At 42.2% G+C, this 20,000-nt stretch overlaps 1 protein-coding gene across 1 annotated transcript in view; it reads left to right on the top strand.

The window, feature by feature from the left end:
* Positions 1–20,000, top strand: part of cadm1a (cell adhesion molecule 1a) — a 230,488-nt gene that overhangs the window by 150,994 nt on the left and 59,494 nt on the right. The window contains exons 2-3 of the mRNA XM_030783002.1: positions 10,142–10,159; positions 16,564–16,710. Coding sequence (XP_030638862.1) covers positions 10,142–10,159; positions 16,564–16,710 — 165 coding nt within the window. The remainder of the gene's footprint in view (positions 1–10,141; positions 10,160–16,563; positions 16,711–20,000) is intronic.

The raw sequence follows: 20,000 nt of genomic DNA on the forward strand, positions 1-20,000 counted from the left end.
CCATTTACAAATCAGTCCAGCAGGCAATGTCGTACCCTCTGTTTTACCTTGATGTGTTCCAGCCCAAACACACTTCAGAAGAATGGGAAATATATATGAGGTCATTAAAAGGCTTCATCCTTGATGTTAACCTGGGCTGAGGATGAGAGCACTGGCAGAGGGCTCCCTGTGAATATGCTGCATTTGGTAGTGAGTGTAGCCTAAGGGGAAACTCTCAAGACTGTGGGGTTTATGTGTTTGTTTGGCCTTTCATACAGTTCAAACTAACTCTCCCCTCCCTTTCTTTACATAGACTGTTTATCTATACTGTATGAGAATGCATGCACACACACACACACACACACATGCGCAAACACACACACACTGTGGCCTGCTGCATCATTTATTCCTGCTCATGCATTCTCTCCAGATTTAATTACACGGTTTTCTGGACTCATACAAAAAATAAATAAATAAATAAAATACAGAGAGAAAAAGTGTGTGTGGGGTGAGGGGTTGTATGTGGATTGGAGCAGTCCACTGAGTCATGTGTTTATGCTGGTGTTGGGGAGAGTGAGTGTAGCAGGCTCTCTATAATGCTGTTCTACTGTATAATGATCTCAGATGACCTCCCAAACCAGCAGATTAGGCCCTGCCTGTCTCCAACACAAATTACCGTTCTCTTACTGTGCTCCTCTAACCTCAGCCATGTAACAGTGCACTAATGGGCGTGGCCTCGCCCTCCGCTGTCAAATAAGAGCAGCAGCCCCCCAGCCCACTCGCCTCGCTCTCCTAACCCCACCCCCCACCCGCCTCAGCAGCCCTGAAGCCCCCTATCAGCCAGTGCACCGCCCACGCAGGCTGCGTCAAGGCGACAAAGCAGCAGAACGCAGAAACCTGAAGGAGGAGAGGAGAGAGAGAAAAGAGACAGACAAAGCTTTATGCTAGCTTTAATGGAAGTTATGTCTTTGCCATGGTACCTGTTAGCTGGATAAATTTATTAAGATCCTTTCGCTTTCCACATCATTATGCATGTGTGTGTGTGTGTGTGTGTGTATAAAGTGATGGTTCATACACCGTGGTGTAGACACAGGACCTCACAGAATGGAGCTAGTCATTGTTAAGGAGATGTTACTTTCCGATGACCTGATTAATGTCCCTGGCCTAATGGACACTGACACTGGGCAAGCTGGTCCAAATGCTTACACTTGCAGATTTACAGACTGAAGCAAATGAAACAAAATGTTTCAGATGGCAATCTTTTCATTTAGCTCACTACACTGGGGGCCTAGACCTTCTCAAATCACTAATCACCTATCCAAAACAATATGTTTGATGGATTGTTTAGACAGATGTCTAAACAGGCTGTTTGTATTTTAGAGTCTAAAAGCTTTGTATTTTAGAGTTTAAAAGACTCTCCTCCATACTCTTTGCGAAGAGCAGCAGATTGTCCTTTATTACTGAAGCAGTGAAATAGGCAGATTGGGAGGAATCAGAGCACAGAGATGTGTTTTTGACACCAGACTTTAATCTTACCATTTAACTTTATTTAGGCAGAGCTCAGCACTCAGGTTTGGTTTTTCCTGCCAATTCTCAGGCCAGTGAATTAAAATAAATAAATAAATGCATTTTTAAAATCTGGTTTTAACTCTTACCACAGGGTCATAAGTGTGACACGGGATAAGACAGACACTTTCCTGGTTCCATGATTTCTAAAGATTCTGTGTGTTCTGCGTTCATTCTGTTTCAGCCTCTTTGTGTGTATCGCAGCTATTTCTGGATAATTTGTCAGACTGATTTCAGGAGTAATTAGTGTCCTGTGAAATTGTGTTTTTAGGTGGTTCTATGGTGATGTACAGAGTGAAATACATGCTGAGGATTTTAACCTTAAATATACAACAGGTGACAAACACACTGTTTGACAGCTCTACAGCACAGCTATCAATCAAAGCTCAGTTTTCACATAGGCCTCACACACAAATCCAACATACCCAATGAATGTTAAGTTGATACATTTACAAAAGAAATTGTTATTTGTGTGTGTGTGTGTGTGTGTGTGTGTGTGTGTGTGTGCACACCAATGACCATACCAGATAAAGAAGGCCTTACCCCTGAGTGAGTTAACATCACTGTCATGTCAGAGATTTCACTGCAGAAAGAGCAAAAGTTCAACATAAAAATGAAAATCGTGTGTGTTGAGGTGTGCATGAAGGAGGGCCAGTCAGCGTGTGCTAGCGGCAGAAGGTTGGAATAGCTGTGCGGAGTAGCTGTCTGCAGGCTACCTCCTCTTTTGTCTGTTCTGATCCTGGGGATTAAAGCTTTCGTCTTTCTGCTGCTCTCTGTAATGCTATTAGGAGAATAGATGTGTTTTAGTATTCTGCTGAAGAATATCTGATGTGGGGGGGGCCTGATTTAATTAAGTAAAAAGCAAGCCTCAGAGAGAGAGAGAGAGAGAGAGAGAGAGAGAGAGAGAGAGAATGTGAGAACAAATGTGACAGCAGCTGTTGTATTCTGTAGTCTGTCAGTAACCAGGCATGGTCCCCCAGTAAGGTGTGAGAATGTTTTGGCAAAATGAATCATTAGATTGGGTACTGTATGCCAGTCCCTCCCTCATCCATCCCCTGAGCCCTGGACGTTAACACTGCTGGACCTGCTGTGTGCATGAGTTTGATTGTGTAAGTTTTTAATTTGAGAGTTTCACTTACCATTTTTAACTTGGAAGTTGGAACTTCCATTTATTCTGACTGGTTCTCACAATCTGTACACAACACAGAACATCATGCAGTGTCCTCAGTCCAGTACAGTGAAGTACACATGCAGCATTCAGCAGCAGGGCTCTACAGTACAGATCAATGCACAGCACCCCAGACAACACAACGTACAGTGGCAAGACTATAGAAAACAATACATTAAGCGGCATAAACATTAAACCAGTCATCCTCCATACAAGGCAGACCAGAGTATAGTGTGGGCAGGAGTGAATTCTACATCAGCGACAGACATGATGATATAGACGCTACAGCAGAATATAAAGGCAGTGAGCACATGTTTAACTGTGGATAAGCTTTATGGATTAGGCACTGGCCTGAGATCAGTAGGCCTGTTAAACTCCAGATGACAAGGTGGTTTGCGTGCTGGATGGCTGAGCTCCTGTCGCAGGCCCTGGTTACAGTGTTGTCTGTTACTGGCCCTGGTTACGGGTTGTCTGTGACAGACCCTGGTTACAGTGTAGTCTGTGACAGGCCCTGATTATGGTGTAGTCTGTGGCAGGGCCTAGTTACAGTGTAGTCTTTGAGTGGCCCTGGTTACAGTGTCTCTGTGACAGGCCCTGGTTATGGTGTGGTCTGTGACAGGGCCTAGATACAGTACTGTTTGTGAGAGGCCCTGGTTATGATGTCTCTGTGACTGGCCTTGGTTACGGTGTCTGTGACTGAGCCCTAGTTACGGTGTCTCTGTGACAGGGGCTAGTCACAGTGTTGTCTGTGACAGACCCTGGTTACGATGTAGTCTGTCACAGGCCCTGGTTACAATGTAGTCTGTGACAGGCCCTGGCTACAGTGTAGTCTGTAAGAGGCCCTGGTTACAGTGTTGTCTGTGAGAGGCCCTGGTTACGGTGTCTCTGTGACCAGGCTTGGTTAAGGTGTTCTCTGTGACTGGGCTTGGTTACGGTGTAGACTGTGACAGGCCCTGGTTACAGTGTCTCTGTGACAATGTTTACAGTGATTAAAAAAAAAAAAAAAGCTCAGATGACCCCACACCACTGTTATAAAATCTGCATGTATCATTACATACAGGGAAAACAGATTTCATTTTATTACATTTTGTTTCTGACATGACATAGCACCAGCCACTGCAAAGTTTCACTTTAGTTTGTTTCCATAGTATGCAGCAGTGTGTTGTTTTTTGTTTGTTTGTTTTTTCCTTATGAAGAGTATGCAGCAGTGTGTTATACGCTGTTTTTTGTTTTGTTTTTTGGGTTTTTTTCTCCTAATGAAGAGTATGCAGCCGCGCATTATAAGTTTCCTCTTCTTCCTGAGGCAGAATACGCAGTTTTATGTGTTATAAGTTTCCTCTTCTTCCTGAGGCAGAATATGTAGTTTTATGTGTTATAAGTTTCCTCTTCTTCCTGAGGCAGAATTTCCTCTTCTTCCTGAGGCAGAATATGTAGTTTTATGTGTTATAAGTTTCCTCTTCTTCCTGAGGCAGAATATGTAGTTTTATGTGTTATAAGTTTCCTCTTCTTCCTGAGGCAGAATATGTAGTTTTATGTGTTATAAGTTTCCTCTTCTTCCTGAGGCAGAATATGCAGTTTTATGTGTTATAAGTTTCCTCTTCTTCCTGAGGCAGAATATGTAGTTTTATGTGTTATAAGTTTCCTCTTCTTCCTGAGGCAGAATATGTAGTTTTATGTGTTATAAGTTTCCTCTTCTTCCTGAGGCAGAATATGTAGTTTTATGTGTTATAAGTTTCCTCTTCTTCCTGAGGCAGAATATGTAGTTTTATGTGTTATAAGTTTCCTCTTCTTCCTGAGGCAGAATATGTAGTTTTATGTGTTATAAGTTTCCTCTTCTTCCTGAGGCAGAATATGTAGTTTTATGTGTTATAAGTGTTTTGTGATTTTGCCACCACCCACAGAGCCCTGACCTTTTCATTTCTATATTGGCCTGAGATGCGTGAGCTGACAACACACACACACACACACACACACAAAGTGTGGGTTTTCATGGCGTGTACTCCGAATTCATTGTTCAGATAGAAATATTGATTTTTGAGTTGAATGCACTGTATGTTTTTGTGCTTACTGAAGGACACTCCTTTGAAAATATGAGGCCAGCAATGATTTTGAAAAGCCTTTTTTCCTCTGTTGAAAGATACTGTGAATTTTTTTTTTATGTTGCACTGTGGATATTTGACCATTCAGAAGATAAACACCACTCATGCTACTATTCTTGCTCACATGCGCAAACACACGCACACACACACACACATACACACGCACGCACATTACACACACACACACACACACAAATAGAGGAATGCATTTTTCTCCTTACATTGTTCTACACCTGTCGTTCTTCTATCAAGTATCCCGTTAGACTCTGTTAGCTTAGCCTTACTGAAAAAATACACTCTGTCATATATAGATTTTGTTTCTTCTTTCTTTTTGTAGTTTCTCACAAACAGTCAGATCTAATGAGATGGCATCTGTTGAGAACCCAAGTTGTCCTGTCTGTCGCTATTGGATATCAATTTCCAGTAATGCGTCCTTCTCATAGAAAATGAAGAGAGGGTGTTCCACCTTGACCTGTGAATCCAGATGGAACCTGTCTCATTTATAGCCCCCCATCTCATTCCTCATTCTCCCCAGACCCCTCATGGTTTTATCTCACACTGTTTAGCACTAGCACACAGAGCCGTTTTACTCTGCTCTTTGAAAGCCTGACACCATTTTGTGTTGTTTGCCTCCTTATCATCACTGTGTGTGGTCAGAATCAGGGCTGTGACAAACACAAATGTCACTTCCTCCAAGGGGCGCTGGAAAAATCTTGATTAATCCAAAATGGATACAGATGTGTGTGTGTGTGTGTGTGTGTGTGTGTGTGTGTGTGTGTGTGTGTGTGCTTGTGGCTTAAAACCCAGTAACTGTGGAGGGGTGGGACAGGACTATCTGCTAGCATGTTGTTCTGAGGGACAGCAGCTGTGAGCCTACTCTTTGACCACACCTCTCCTCTCGACCTTCCCTCCAAATCCCCTTTACCACAGAGAAATATGACCTTTTTATCACATGAAAACTTGGCAGGTCAGACTAGAAGTCACTCTCCCTTTCTCTCTCTTATTGTTTTCTCTTTCTGTAGCCCTGTGTGGAATGGAGCTTCACACAAAGCAGATGTAGATCTGATTTTTTTTTTTAATAAAAGTCAGGCAATGAGATTAGCTTTAACCTTCATAAGATACATGAATATGCCAAACCTTTTGCACCCTATGGCAGTCTCCCAGGCACATGCCACTGCCTGCCACTCAGCTCAGCTCTCAGGAATGCTTTTCATGCACTGTCAAAGGGCTCAATGTCAAAATTTTATAGAAACCTGGAACGTGTATGAAAACAGGCCTTCTGTGCAACATGCCGCATTTCTGAAGCGCTTACTGTGGGTGATTCAGAGCTGAAGTAGGGCTCAGATTTGGAGGAGAAGGAGCTCTGACGTGCTCTGAAGGTGACCCAGGTCCAGGGTAAGGTTGCTTCAGGACACCATGCATATTCCCATCAGCGTGCTCTTATCAGAGCGGCTGCAGTGGTGTATAATCAGGGCTGTGCAGACAGGCCATAAATCCATCCCTGTTAAGGCTCAGGAACAGGTGGGCTGTGCCTCAGAAAATCTGCTCTGTCTAAAGCACCTCCACTGACCAGGAGACCTCAACACCCTGCTCCTCAGCCTTTATGTCACTGTTTGGTTTCTGCCCATTTACCCTCATAGGTCTGTGTTTGAAAGGTCTCAGATAAAACTCACCCAGTATCCAACTGTGTTCATCTGTGCATTCTATCGTGATGTTATTTGTGCTGTGTTCCTCTGTGTGTTCTATTGTGACATCATTTGTGCTGTGTTCCTCTGTGTGTTCTATTGTGATGATCCTTTGTGCTGTGTTCCTCTGTGTGTTCTATTGTGATTATCATTTGTGCTGTGTTCCTCTGTGTGTTCTGTTGTGATTATCATTTGTGCTGTGTTCCTCTGTGTGTTCCATTGTGATTATCCTTTGTGCTGTCTTCCTCTATGTGTTCCATTGTGATTATCCTTTGTACTGTCTTCCTCTGTGTGTTCCATTGTGATGATCCTTTGTGCTGTCTTCTTCTGTGTGTTCTATTGTGATTATCCTTTGTGCTGTGTTCCTCTGTGTGTTCCATTGTGATTATCTTTTGTGCTGTCTTCTTCTGTGTGTTCTATTGTGATTATCCTTTGTGCTGTCTTCTTCTGTGTGTTCTATTGTGATTATCCTTTGTGCTGTCTTCTTCTGTGTGTTCTATTGTGATTATCCTTTGTGCTGTGTTCCTCTGTGTGTTCCATTGTGATTATCTTTTGTGCTGTCTTCTTCTGTGTGTTTTATTGTGATGTCATTTGTCATTTTGGTAGAAAACTCAGCTCATCTCATCTTGGCTTTTCCATGGCAGCAGTTCCACTGCAGGATGTTGAGATTATACTGATATTGTATTGATGTGTATAGAGATTATATTGATAATACAATCATCATTGATAGCACATTCATCATGTCTAATTTAGCACGCTAGAGGCCTTGGATTTTTCACATTAATATGATTCCACCTTGATCTTTGAGAAGAGGGAGACAGAGAGAGATGTAACACTCAGGGCTGTGTGGAGAGCAGAGATGGCTGTTTACTTGATAGAAAGTGCTGGATTGCATCTCTTCATCCTTGCCCTCTGAAGGTGATTGCAGGAAGAGTGTGGTAATTATATCAGACGGTCCCGTGACCACACCGACTGCTGCTGGCCGGCCAGCCTTCCTGACGCTCTCCACTCACACAGTGAGAAACTACACCAGATGGTTGACTAGTCAGTGAAACTCCCCTCCAAGAACCTCCTTTTGAATTCTTGGTCATTTTGTACATCCATTTGGTACATTTATGCAATACATTAATATATTTTACCATTAAAAAATAATTCCTTTCATTTTGCATATCGTGCAGTGTTCGTCAACACAATGGTCGCTAACAGAGATTACATATATTGACAGATTACATATATTGACAGATTACCGAGATCTGAGGGAATGCCACTGTGTCTGCTGATGGATTTGGACTATAATATTAGCCGTGAATACAATATCTTTTTTTTTTTTTTTTTTTCTGTCCTCACATTGCCTGAGCGTGTGACCTCACCGCCAGCCTGTTGTTTGGATCAGGTACAGAGCATGCTTTGGCCTTAGTGTGGCAGACATCCTGTGAATGACTTCCTGTGAATTCACTGATGGACATAAGGGTTCATTAATGCAGTCTGTGTGTTTGTGTCTGAGTAATGTGTGTGTGTGAGTTTGTGTACTTGTACAGCTATCCTTGTGAGGACCAGTTTTAGACCTTGGGAGTGAGGACATTTTGGGAGGACATTTTTCTTCAAAGGGCTGTTTGAGGGTTAAGACTTGGTTTTAGGGTTCAGGTTAGAATTAGGTTTAGGTTAGGGTAAGGATTAGGGTTAGATATAGTTGTGATGGCTGAGGTTAGGGTAAGGGTCCAGGGAATGCATTATGTCAATGAGTGTCCTCACAAATATAGAAGTACACGTCTGTGTGTGTGTGTGTGTGTGTGTGTGTGTGTGTGTGTGTGTACTGGCCTCCACGTTAATGTCCCTGTTATTGTGGGGCATGGGAGCAGCTCTCTCTCGTGTGTGTTAGCTCATGTTAAATGCATTTCTCTGTTTGGATCATTTTAACCTGGAGAGCATAGTGACGAGACAGTCATGTCTCGGAGGGCCCTGCAGGACCATGGAGAATACAGAGATACCCCTGCCAGATCCACACGTGCAAATGCCAATGCAGACTCATTCACTGACGTGTGGTGTTTATTGAACATGGACTGCCCAATTCGCATGACAGGGGCCTGCTTTCTGGGGCAGGATCCTGCCCCACCCATACCTGTGAGCCTCTTAACCCCAAGCCATGATGTGAATCTTTAAAGATTCAGCTTTAAGCCATGAGGTGAATCTTTAAACTGCTGTCTTTGGCTCACCTGTATAAGAGTGTTTGACTTACCAGTTTCAGTGTGCTTGCCTCCCCCATATCCAAATGTTTGGCTGATGTGTATTTGAGTGTTTGGCTTCTCTTTACATATGTTTACTCTGTGAAATGGAGTAAGTGTTATGGTTATCTATCACAACATTTGACAGATGGTTATGAAGTTAGACCCCACTATTACTCCAACAGTACTGAAGATTGAATATGGAAGATAGATAGATAGATAGATAGATAGATAGATAGATAGATAGATAGATAGATAGATAGATAGATAGATAGATAGATAGATAGATAGATAGATAGATAGATAGATAGATAGACAGACAGATAGATGGATAGATAGATTTTTATATTTGACAAATTCCATCAAAAAATGTAAAAAAAAAAAAAAAAAAAAACACTCGGTGTGTTTCCAGCTGAAGAAACTGTGTTGATTGTGATAACTCCCATTTCAGTGCAGTCATGAAAATTGGTCTGGGACAGCAAAAGTGCACATCTGGGACTGAAACATCATTATGCATAAGTGATATGAAACTCAAACATACGTGGATACAGAGCTGTATCTCTCACTGAAGTGGCCTCCCAGCAGAGACAGGATCATTAGTGCTTCCCTGTGATGGAAATTTGGCATATGGTAAAGAGAAAATTTATTTTCTAATCGGAATCAGACTCCAACCATAATTCTGGTACCTTGGCTGGCTCTGAAAGGCCTTTAACTTGTAGAGGCAGGTGCAGGAGCTGGAGCATCAGGAGCGGTGTGGCTGATTTGTAGTCACAGCACTAACAGGAGGGAGAGCTGCACTGAGACCAGGTGCTCCTGACACACTGTAATTAATGAAGTTCTCACTGCCATGTAAAAGAGAGAGAGAGAGAGAGAGAGAGAGAGAGAGAAATAGACAGAGAGAGAAGGAGAGATAGAAGAGTGGAGTGAGAGAGATAAATAAATAAAGAGAGAAAAAAGAAAAAGAGTAAATATACTATGTTGTACAATACTTTCTGCTTCTGTTTTTATTTTAGAACGGATGTCCTTATTTTAATATGGATGTCTTTATTTTAATATGTATGAGGTTCCCTGTGGTTTTACCATCTGATTAAGATCTGCCATGAAATGGTTACAGTTCTGATTTAAAAGCTCTCTTTTTTCCTTGCCTTCCTTTTTGGTCTGATAAGATCCACTTTGATCCTGGTTGGCTGAGCATGATGGCAGCAACTTGTTTTTGATGTGTTTATTAGTTTATTAGTGTAAATTGATCGTCCTGACAGCGGATAAGTCCTTATTATTGTTTTGTTGTTTTTCAGTAGCTTCCTTCTGCTCTGTGATATGTTCTGTTGGGGTTTTTGTTTCTGTTTTGTTTTTGTTTCTGTTTTTTTTTTTTTTTTTTTTAATAACTCTCATTTCTCCTTTTTTTCCTTTTCCCTCACACAGGAGCAGCTCAGTACCCAGGTATGCCCTAACCTTTACCCTTTAAATTTTACCTCTGTTTGTGTGTGTGTGTGTGTGTGTTTGTCTAGTTCCATGCCCACTCCAGTTCACCATAAGTAGAGCTCTACAGGTGCACTCTACATAGTGGCCAGGATCATCATCTTGTCTTCCTCCTGCTTGGATCTCTCTGTCTTTCTGTGACTACTTATTCCATCTTTCCAGTCCGCTCTAACCTCAGTCATTCATCTTTCCAGGACTCCTGTGTTCTCTGGATTCATTCATTAATATCCTCTCATTTTGCCTGCTTTTGTTTCGTGACTCTTAATGCAAGACTGAAGGAAAGTGGGCAGACAGGTAACAGCGAGGCACTCTGGGATGGCTGTCTGCTGTGTCTATGCCTGTTTCTCTGCTGCTGCGGAAAGCTTCCCACCCAAGCTCTGAGGACATGTCACTGCTCTTGAAACCACTGGCGTTTTTTGTGTCCTGAAAGTCTCTGAGTCACCAAAGTAATAAAATGTTTGACATTTGATATTTCATTTTCCAAATAAGCAATTATTACAGCAGAGAACATCCCAAACAGCACATATTTTGGTACTTTGTGATTTGAGGATATGATTTCTCCAAAGTCTATTAAATAGAGTGCTGCTAGACATAAGTAATTAATGAAATTGGTCTGTAAAATGTCATACACATTTGTATTTCTGGGGCGTTTTCGTACGTTTTTGTGGCTCTTGTTGTGTTCTGTATGTTGGACCATGTCTTCTCTGTGGGTTTAACTTGTATTGCATTGTCTGCTGTTTTCAGCCTTCTCACAAAGTACCCTTTTGTATTTTAGGCTGTCATTTTGGTGGGGAAAAAAGAAAAACAGATCCCTCTTCATCTGTTTGCTATTGTATCAGAATGTTCTGAGCTGCTAATGGTTTTGAAAGTTTTGATTTTTTATTTATTTATTATTATGTTTTGGTATGTTTGGTTCTCCCCAGTTTGGTAAGAAAACAGTTTTAAAAAAAATCCTGGCTCACTCAAACCCTAAGGTGACAACAACAGCCAAGACCAAACTGTCCAAATCTGCTGGATCTTTAAAGGAATTCGCAGTCACTCAGCTCCTGCAAAATTAGTCAACATCTTAAAATGGGATTGGTTATTTTCTGGAGGCAAATGGAGGCTCACTTGCTGTGTCTGTCTAAAAACACTCTGCAGTCAAATCTGAACCAGACACTTAACCAGACTTGGCCGGACATACTGGTTTACAGCTGCCCCCCCCCCCCCCCCCACACACACACACACATGCGCGCACACACACGCACACTCACACTCACACACTGTAGCATTGACGATTAATTCCTGCCATCCTCCTCCGCAGTCAATCTCCACAAAACATGCTGAGGCAAGTGCAGAACTCTAACTCTCCTGCACAAAACAAACTAGAGCTTGGCATGAGAGCCATGACACCCCCCCCCCCCCTTGCCTTCGATCCAATTATTAATAGAAGCCAAGTTATTCATACGTATATAAATTAGAACAGTAGAAGAGCGCTCAGGAAGCTGCTCCCAGAGGAGAGTTTGGATGGAGCCCAGCCCTTATTAAGGACCGAGTCCTTCATGGGCCTATGCTCAGCTTATCCTGTGCCGTGAACCTTCTTAGACATACACTCACACACACACACACACACACACACACACACACACACACACACACTCACTCACTCACACATTCACACACACACACATTCACACGCACGCACCCCTCCCCTCTGATGCTGTGTAAATTAAAACATTAATTGCTGCAAAAACATTGCTGTTAATATTGGAATGAACAGTGGTGCTGATTCTGAGTCACGTATTGTGTCTGCATTGTGTTCATAGGAAAATGCTAAGGAGTAAATGCAGTAGCTAAACACATTAACACAACACAGCAGTTTGTGAAGAACACTTTTTCTTCTCTTTCTTTCTCATTTTCCTGGAACATTTGAGAGAAAAAAAATGTAGCACTAGCTTTTTGCTTTGATAGATAAGGGGAGCTTTAGGCTAAAGAAAGGGAGATGATCATTCAAAGAGAACTGTACTAGATGAATGTTAGTGCCATCAGAAGGAGAGCCAAGTTTTTTAAACATCTCTCTCACAGATCTCCCCTCGCTGATCTCCTGGATATGACACAGTCAAACGAACCCCTCGTTCTCCTCATAGTCTCTGACATCACCTTAACCGATAAGTGTGTCTGTTTTTTGTCTCTTCTCTGTTTTCTTGTTTTATTTTAATTTCATAGTAATGACAGCTACAGAGAGATGGCAGAGGACAAGGGCTAGCAGTGAACAGTTAATCCACAGGATCCTGTTTAGAGGAGTCTTATCCATGTGTGTTCAGATGCAAGCTAGATCAAGATGTACAGACACAAACAAACACACAGATACAAAACACTACCAACGTGTTCAGCCAGAAATTGTGTGTGTCAGTGTGTGTGTGTGTGTGTGTGTGTGCGTGTGTGTGTGAGATTAGCGTTTTATTTAATTTAGGACCAGAGAGTATCGATGCTAAGCTTTCTTCTGCTCTGATATTTGAGCAGAGAGACAGACAGGTGCTGGGGTCCTTAGTGAGTGAGAGAGAGAGGAACGGTCAGAGTAGAAAAGAGAGGATAAATATTGTTGTGTAGTATTTCTCTTTGTTCCTCTTTTTCTTTACCCAGCCCTCATCAGTTCTCTCTCACTCTCTCTCTCTTTCTGTCATCTGAAACACACATATCTGACTGAGTGAGCAGGCAGGACATGTTTTACTATGCCCGGGTCATTGCAGCACATTTTACTGATGTTCATCTGCAGGTCACCATACTCTCCAGCACAGCTCTCTCTAACCATTACAAGGTTTTGCCCTCCTTTTTTTGTCTGACAACAATACTCCCATGTGATCAGCACTGCTCTCATTGTGCTGTATGTCTGTGCGCGCTGTCGTGTGACTGACTGTGGGGTCTGGGAGGAGCCTTTAAGGAATTAGTATTAGTTGCGGCGTGTCTCCAGAGAGGAGAGAAGGAGGTCAGTTTATGAATGCTGCATTTGAGAACAAGGCATTATTGTTCCTCATTAAACGCAGGGAAAAGCTCCACCACTCTCCTGGGCACGCCGTTGCCCCTTCAGCAGTAATATCTACGCTTGCTTTCACTACACTTGTCGCTGTGTATGTTATTAACTCTGAACACAATGCTAAATACTGCTGTTTGTTTTTAATCCCAGCCGTACTGTGTACATTCTGCAGAGCAGTGCTTGTGGTAGAGATATAAAACATGTGGTCATTTTAAGAACCGATTTATTACTTGTAGATATTGTGATTCAAAATCCATGACGATCATATGATTTCTGACATATTGTTTCATAGTGTGTAGACGATAGTACATTGCAACTTTGGAGGTTTAACATAAGCACTGAACATGACTATCATGAAAATTTGCCTGAAAAAGACCTTTACGTATAATACCGCATAAAAAGCTTTGCCCTTTTTCATGTTTAATGTGTTTGATTTATTTGGAGAATTTTGTCCATTAGGTATTTAACGTTTTTGAGAGTTTGGCAAAATGCGGTTCTGCTGAGTCCACTCACAGGACAAGTCATAACCTCGTGCTTCATTCTGAACTGAGAAGGCTGCAGGGTATCCAAAAAAAAAAGACACTCAAAGAAATAATGTCACAGCCTACAAGTGACCCTCACTCGGAAACTTATTAATGTTTATCACACAGTTAATAAATGTACAAAATGTAAAGGTGTTTTAAATCCGAAGCAGTGTGGTTGTAAAATTTAAAATCAACACCTGCCTACAGATGATCACAGTGAAAAATCACTACAGGCTGAACTCCCATACTAGTGTGGTTAGGAAGCGATGCTTTTAGTCTTCCTAATCTGATTGGCGTGTAGTTCACTGTCTTTGATCTAAAACATGTGCTGCAAGTAAGCTACATCAGTCTAGCGGAACATTCAGATGTTGCAGTAGGCCTTACGCCTCAGTGTGGTGAAAGTAGCCCAATAAACGGCGCCTGAAATAACCTTTTATAGGAACCACATCCATCTCACGTATAACTGTGTTGATATTGGATAATCTGAATCAGCAGTGCTGGGCATCAAAATCTCTCTCTCTCTCTCTCTCTCTCTCTCTCTCTCTCTCTCTCTCTCTCTCTCTCTCTCTTTCTTTCTCTCTCTCTCTCTCTCTCTCTCTCACCCATTGCAGTTCTTCAACGTCAAGTCCTGCACTATTACGTAAAGTACGTTGGGGTAACAGCTCTTGTCATCTGGCAGTAGTGTACGAGAGACTGTGACACGTGGCGTTTGACTGTGGAGGACTTTGGCAGACTGTGTTGACCTCTGTAGTGTGGCAGTCTGCCGCAAACATAACCGTCCTTATTGTCTGTGACACGCTCCCTGGTTGTCTCTCTCCCCTCTTCGCTATCGCTGATGTATTAGGGGACATCGGCGGTGGCCGCCTCACACAAATACAAATGGATTGTCGGAGACGAACGCAAGCCTACAGAGCGTCCTTGTGTGACAGGTTTAATCTAGGCGAAAATGATCAATGTTATGTGCTACTGCTTTTGAATGCCGGTAATTAAATACCAAGATAATGTCACAGATCTGTTTGAACAAGTTATGCAAATACAAGAGCACCACTCATTGTAGTTTCCGCCAGCCTCGTCAGTCAGTGAAGCATGCTTGGAAAGCAATTTTTTTCGATTGTCTTTGTTTTTGATGAGATTTCCTCCTAAGCAATAATAGTAATGCAGACTTCGCCAAATTTTAGAATTAATCATCGTTCCGTCTATGCATCTGTGACACACACTATTACCTTAATTAAAACATGTTGCTTGCCAGTAATCTATACTAATCAAGTGACTGATCAAGTTCAGCCCATGCACACAATTTACTCAACATTTAATATATTGTAAGTTGTTCCTCATTCAGTCATAGTCTGTGAAGGTTTTGGTCGGATAGCCTACTTCGCAATCCACCGTGTTTCAGCAGAATATTCTGCAATTTTGGCATTTGTCATCACGTAGATGCACTGATTCGGGGGAATCTATCGTTCTCCTGTCCCGTATGTTTTTTTTTTTTGTTTTTTTCGTCTTAGACCAGTGAAGCCATGCCAGTTCTCTAGACTTATTGTGATATAGATATCGCTGGATGGCCATTACAACACAGGACCTTCTAACAGTGCGCTGCAGACTCGTTCAGAGCTCTTTATGTATGGAAACAGAGCGGGCAGTCATTTGTCAGTTTGGATGTTTGGCATTGACAGTTTGTGTGAAGCTAAAGGAGTATTCGCAACGAGGACTGGTCTGAAGCTAAGGTAAATGTTTTGACCTGAATATAAGGCCAGAGCTTCGTGTCTCTGAGAGTTTTATCTGAGTCCTTAAGGTTTCCTCTTTGTGCCGGGTTTGAACTGGGTTGGAGCTGAGAGGCTGACATCTAAAGGTTTCATAAAGTGAGAGATGTGTGAAAAGCTAATCAGAGCCTTTTGCTGGGCTCTTGTTCAGTATCAGAATGACAAACAGAATTAAAAACAAAAAAAAAATCTAAATTCTGTATTCAGCTTTTTGAGACTACATTTCTTTTGACAGTAAGTGAATGAGGCAGTTTCACCTGGAACATTTCATTGCTTAGCTTTCTCAGTTTTTGTGGGCCTAGTGGAAATCACCGTAGTTTACTGTAGAATAAACTGTCTGTTGTGATCTGGCCAAATCTGCTGATCTGAGTACATCATTCCCCTCAAATGCCACTGTTGTTTAGATCTGCCTCACGACCGTCACCTTTTTCTACCTCTGCTCGTGTCCCAGTAAGGCTCCAGGGCTGTGGCTCTGAACATAAATATGATTATTCTATCTGTCATGGAGACGGAATATTCTGAGTAGAAATTCTAAATCCAAATGAGAATATTCTAAATGAGGACTCTTTGTTTGGACCTTCTCCTAATAAAAGGACGGTAAGACTATAAAGAGTTGTGATACACAGATGTTTGTCATGGTTTATTAAGGTCAAGGTCCTGTATGTGGTTTGATTTAGAGGTCAGAGGTCAGGGTTGACTAGCAGGCTTTGTGGCTGTGCGCTGTGATCCATAGCAACGAGTCTGGTCAGGCATGGGATGAAACCAGCCACAATCATAAAATGCATGCACACACACACACACACACACACACACACACACAGTCCACAGTAACAACACCCTCACAACCAGGGTGTATCTTCTTCATCTCATCTTTCATTTTTTACCAATGTGTGCATACGTATGTGTGTGTGCGTGTGTGTGTCTGAGTGTGTGTGTGTGGATAGGTGTAATGGTGTGTAGGTGTACATATGGAATTAGGAGGGCTCTACTGGGTACACAGGTTTTTCTAGAGGGTTCTGACGGGTGATTGACGATTGTCATCTTGTGTTTCTCTCTCCTGTGTCATAGTCCAAAGTCAAAACTTGGTTACGGACAACGTGTCAGTGGTAGAGGGAGAGACGGCCACAATCAGCTGTCGAGTCAAAAACAACGATGATTCCGTCATTCAGCTCCTTAACCCTAACAGACAGACCATCTACTTTAGAGACGTCAGACGTAAGTACAACACACACACACACATGCACACACACACTATAGCTCCCTTATCCAAGACAACTCAGAGGAAACATCCCCCAAATAGAGAGAAAGAAGCAGAGAGAGGGGCAGTGGTGTATTAGTCTAACTCAGTTTCGCCTCAGAGAGGCAGGGAGTGGAGTGGACCAAGGCCCAGCTGGCTGTCAGGGCCATGGTGTTTGCCATGCCAACCTTGATCTCTTCTGATCTGCCTTCCTCCAAAGAACACTCTGCTCTCCACAGCTGCACTGCTTAATTATAGTCTAGCCTGCCACCTCTCTCGCTCCCTCTCTCTCCCTTTCCCCTCCAACATCCTTTACTCACGCTGATCATTATACTGGCCTCATGAGAGATATACATGGAAAACAAAAGTCAGTCTTCACTTTTTATTTGATACACAGAAGGTGTTAAGACCCAAGTCATTGTCATCTCTGATAAAAAGCAGTGGTTTGATGATGTCATTGTCATCTCTTGCATAAAGCAGTGGTTTGATGATGTCATTGTCAGTTCTGGCATGAAGCAGTGATTTTATGATGTAATTTTCAGCTCTTGTGTGAAGCAGGGGTTTGATGATGTGCATGAAAGAGAGCTCCAACCTTCAGACCACAGAGGAGGAGAGCAGGCCAGGAGACCATGGATGGCTGTTTGACTGTGATTTTGTGACACTCCTCTTTATGATCTGAGATCTGCCCAAACTGTCATTTTCTTTTCCCGCTCCAAAATCATTAGGAAAAAAATCCAGACGTGGAGGTTTGTGGGAGGCCGTGCAAGGCCCGTAATTATCTGTCGTCTCCTTAATAAAACTTTGATGGGTTCCTCTCCACATAGCTGTGGCTGCTAATCAAAATTGATTACTGCCATTAACTGTGTGTGTCCTGAAGCCTCTAGCATTAAACCAGAGAAAACGTTACAAATGGGTTACGGAAGAGAGGCCGACAAAAGGAAATGAGAGAGAGAGAGAGAGAGGCCACTGACAATATGAATTTTTTTATTCCTTTCTTTCCACCTCCTTCTTAGTGAAAATGTTCTCTCTGAGTCCATTTTTCCTTCTTCTTTTCTTTTTTCAATCAGACAAAAACAGACAAAAAAAGATTAAAAAAAAAAAAAAGACTTGATATGATTCCCAAAAAATCTAGCTGAATTCTCTATGCATGGAAAAAAAAAACAGAAAAATAAATATAGAATCATTCCTTTAAAAAATAGCTTAGGCTAAAATCTGAATGTGAATTCTTTGGATTTGTCTTTTGCATGAAGTGAATGAGGGCTGTGGAAAAACAGTTGATATTATCTGAACAAAGCCATGAAAGGCTCTGTGGGTATTTCGTTCACCCCTTTTCCACCAACGCAAAACAGGTGCTAGTGCTGGGCTGGTGCTTGTGCCAGTTCACAGCAGGTTCAACTTGCGAACCTTCTAAGAACCGGTTTGCTTTTCCATGGGCTAGAGAGCCACCACAGAGCCACTACATTTCGTCACTGTATACATCTGTATACGCGGCCTACCTCAATGCTTCCAAGCGGCAGAAAAGTTATTGAATGAAATGACTAACATGGCACCATGAAACATACATTAAGTGTGTGTCCTTACATTACGAACAAAAACTGTTTCTTTGCATAACAAGATACCATAAATTCCTTCACATTTTCGTTGCTCAGTCATTTTAAACAGCTGTGTTCAATGACACACATGCGTATGTAATGCGTTGTTTTGACACTGATAGTCAGGCCATGACTAGCTGAAATAAAGCTTAGTTTTTAAATGATGTCCAAGATAACAAGATACCATAATTCCATTACCGCTTTGGTTGTTAAGGCATCTCAGTTGCCGATTTTCAATCAGTGACACATGTTCGTCAGTAATGCGTTGTTCATAAAGTCCATACACATTAGTTAAATAACAGTCTCAGTTGTATATAGAAGTTCAGAGGTGGTCGGGTATTCCGCCATAAATGTAATGCGATATTTTGACACTGATAGTCACGTCACTAAGCTTAGTTTTTAAATGATGCGCAAGATAACAAGATGCCATTAATCAATCATGGCTTTCATTGTTAAGGCATCTTAATCAGTGATTTTCCATCAATGACACATGTTCGTATGTCATGTGTTGGTTATATACATACTGACATAGTTACATCACGATTAGTTCAAACACAATTTAAACTCGCTACGTGACGGATGTTCAGAAGAATGTTCTCGTTTATAAAGTCTATTCACATTAATTAAATAAGACTCCTAGTTGTAGACAGAAATTGAGAATCGTAGCCAAAGAAACTTTCATTTGTAGAGGTAGTCGGGTATTCGGCTGTCTGATTGTCAGCTCCACATGGGAGTATGTTTTTTTTAAAAATGGCGCTCACAAAGTTTTAGTTGGTCTTGGTCACGATAATCCTGCCCCCAGCCCCTGACGTAAGCGGTTCTTGATTCTAGCCCAGCAAAGTGTTGGTGCAACTCTGGAACCAGTTTTTCTAGCCAAGAGCCGGTCCTTTGGCTGTCAAAAGGTATAAGCAAAGTCCTGATTAGGACTGATAAAGCGTTTGGCCGGAGCGTTTGGAGAAGATGTATGACATGGCTATTGTCTGTGCTCAGAACGTGTTGAGCTGAAAAAGAGAGTCGCCCAGATTTTCTGAGCACTCCCCCACCCCCACCTCCACCTCATCCCTCAAACCTCCCCCACTAAGAAGCGTGCAGTAGCACAACCAGCTCTGGACGGATTTTGTGGCACATTTTTTTGTGCATCTCTCGTAACAGAGTCTCTTTTCAAAGCGACTGATGTCCCTGTCTTTCAAGCCTTGTGTCAGATGAGGAAGGAGAGATGGCATGATTCTGTTCTGAACAGTTCGACTGGACCACAAAGGGAATTTTCCGGCATGCCGCCTCTCATCACCATCCCTGTCCGTTAATCCGTCAGTCTGATGAACGACACGGAGGCACCATGCTTTTCATTCCTGTACTCCTCTCTTCTGTTGATTGTATTTTTCTTTCATGTTTATTTGGTGTGCATCAGCATGGGTAGGGCCTTGTGACCGTACTTTGTGCCTGCTCATCTTAATCCAAGTCTAACAGTCCAGAAACCTGAAGTCCCAATGTTTCTTCTTTCACGGGCTACGTTCTCTCCGCCCATCTCTCTTGTCTGCTGTCTGTGCTCACTCAGACACAAAGCACATTAAAGAAGAGAGAGCTCTTTTAGTGTGAAAGGAAAAGCAAATGAAAAGAGGTGGATGTTTGTTCAGGCTTTTTTTGGTGATAAGCTTTACAGGAGTTTTTTTTCTTTT

This window comes from Chanos chanos, chromosome 8 (genome assembly GCF_902362185.1).
Source record: "Chanos chanos chromosome 8, fChaCha1.1, whole genome shotgun sequence".
In the NCBI taxonomy this organism is placed as follows: domain Eukaryota; kingdom Metazoa; phylum Chordata; class Actinopteri; order Gonorynchiformes; family Chanidae; genus Chanos; species Chanos chanos.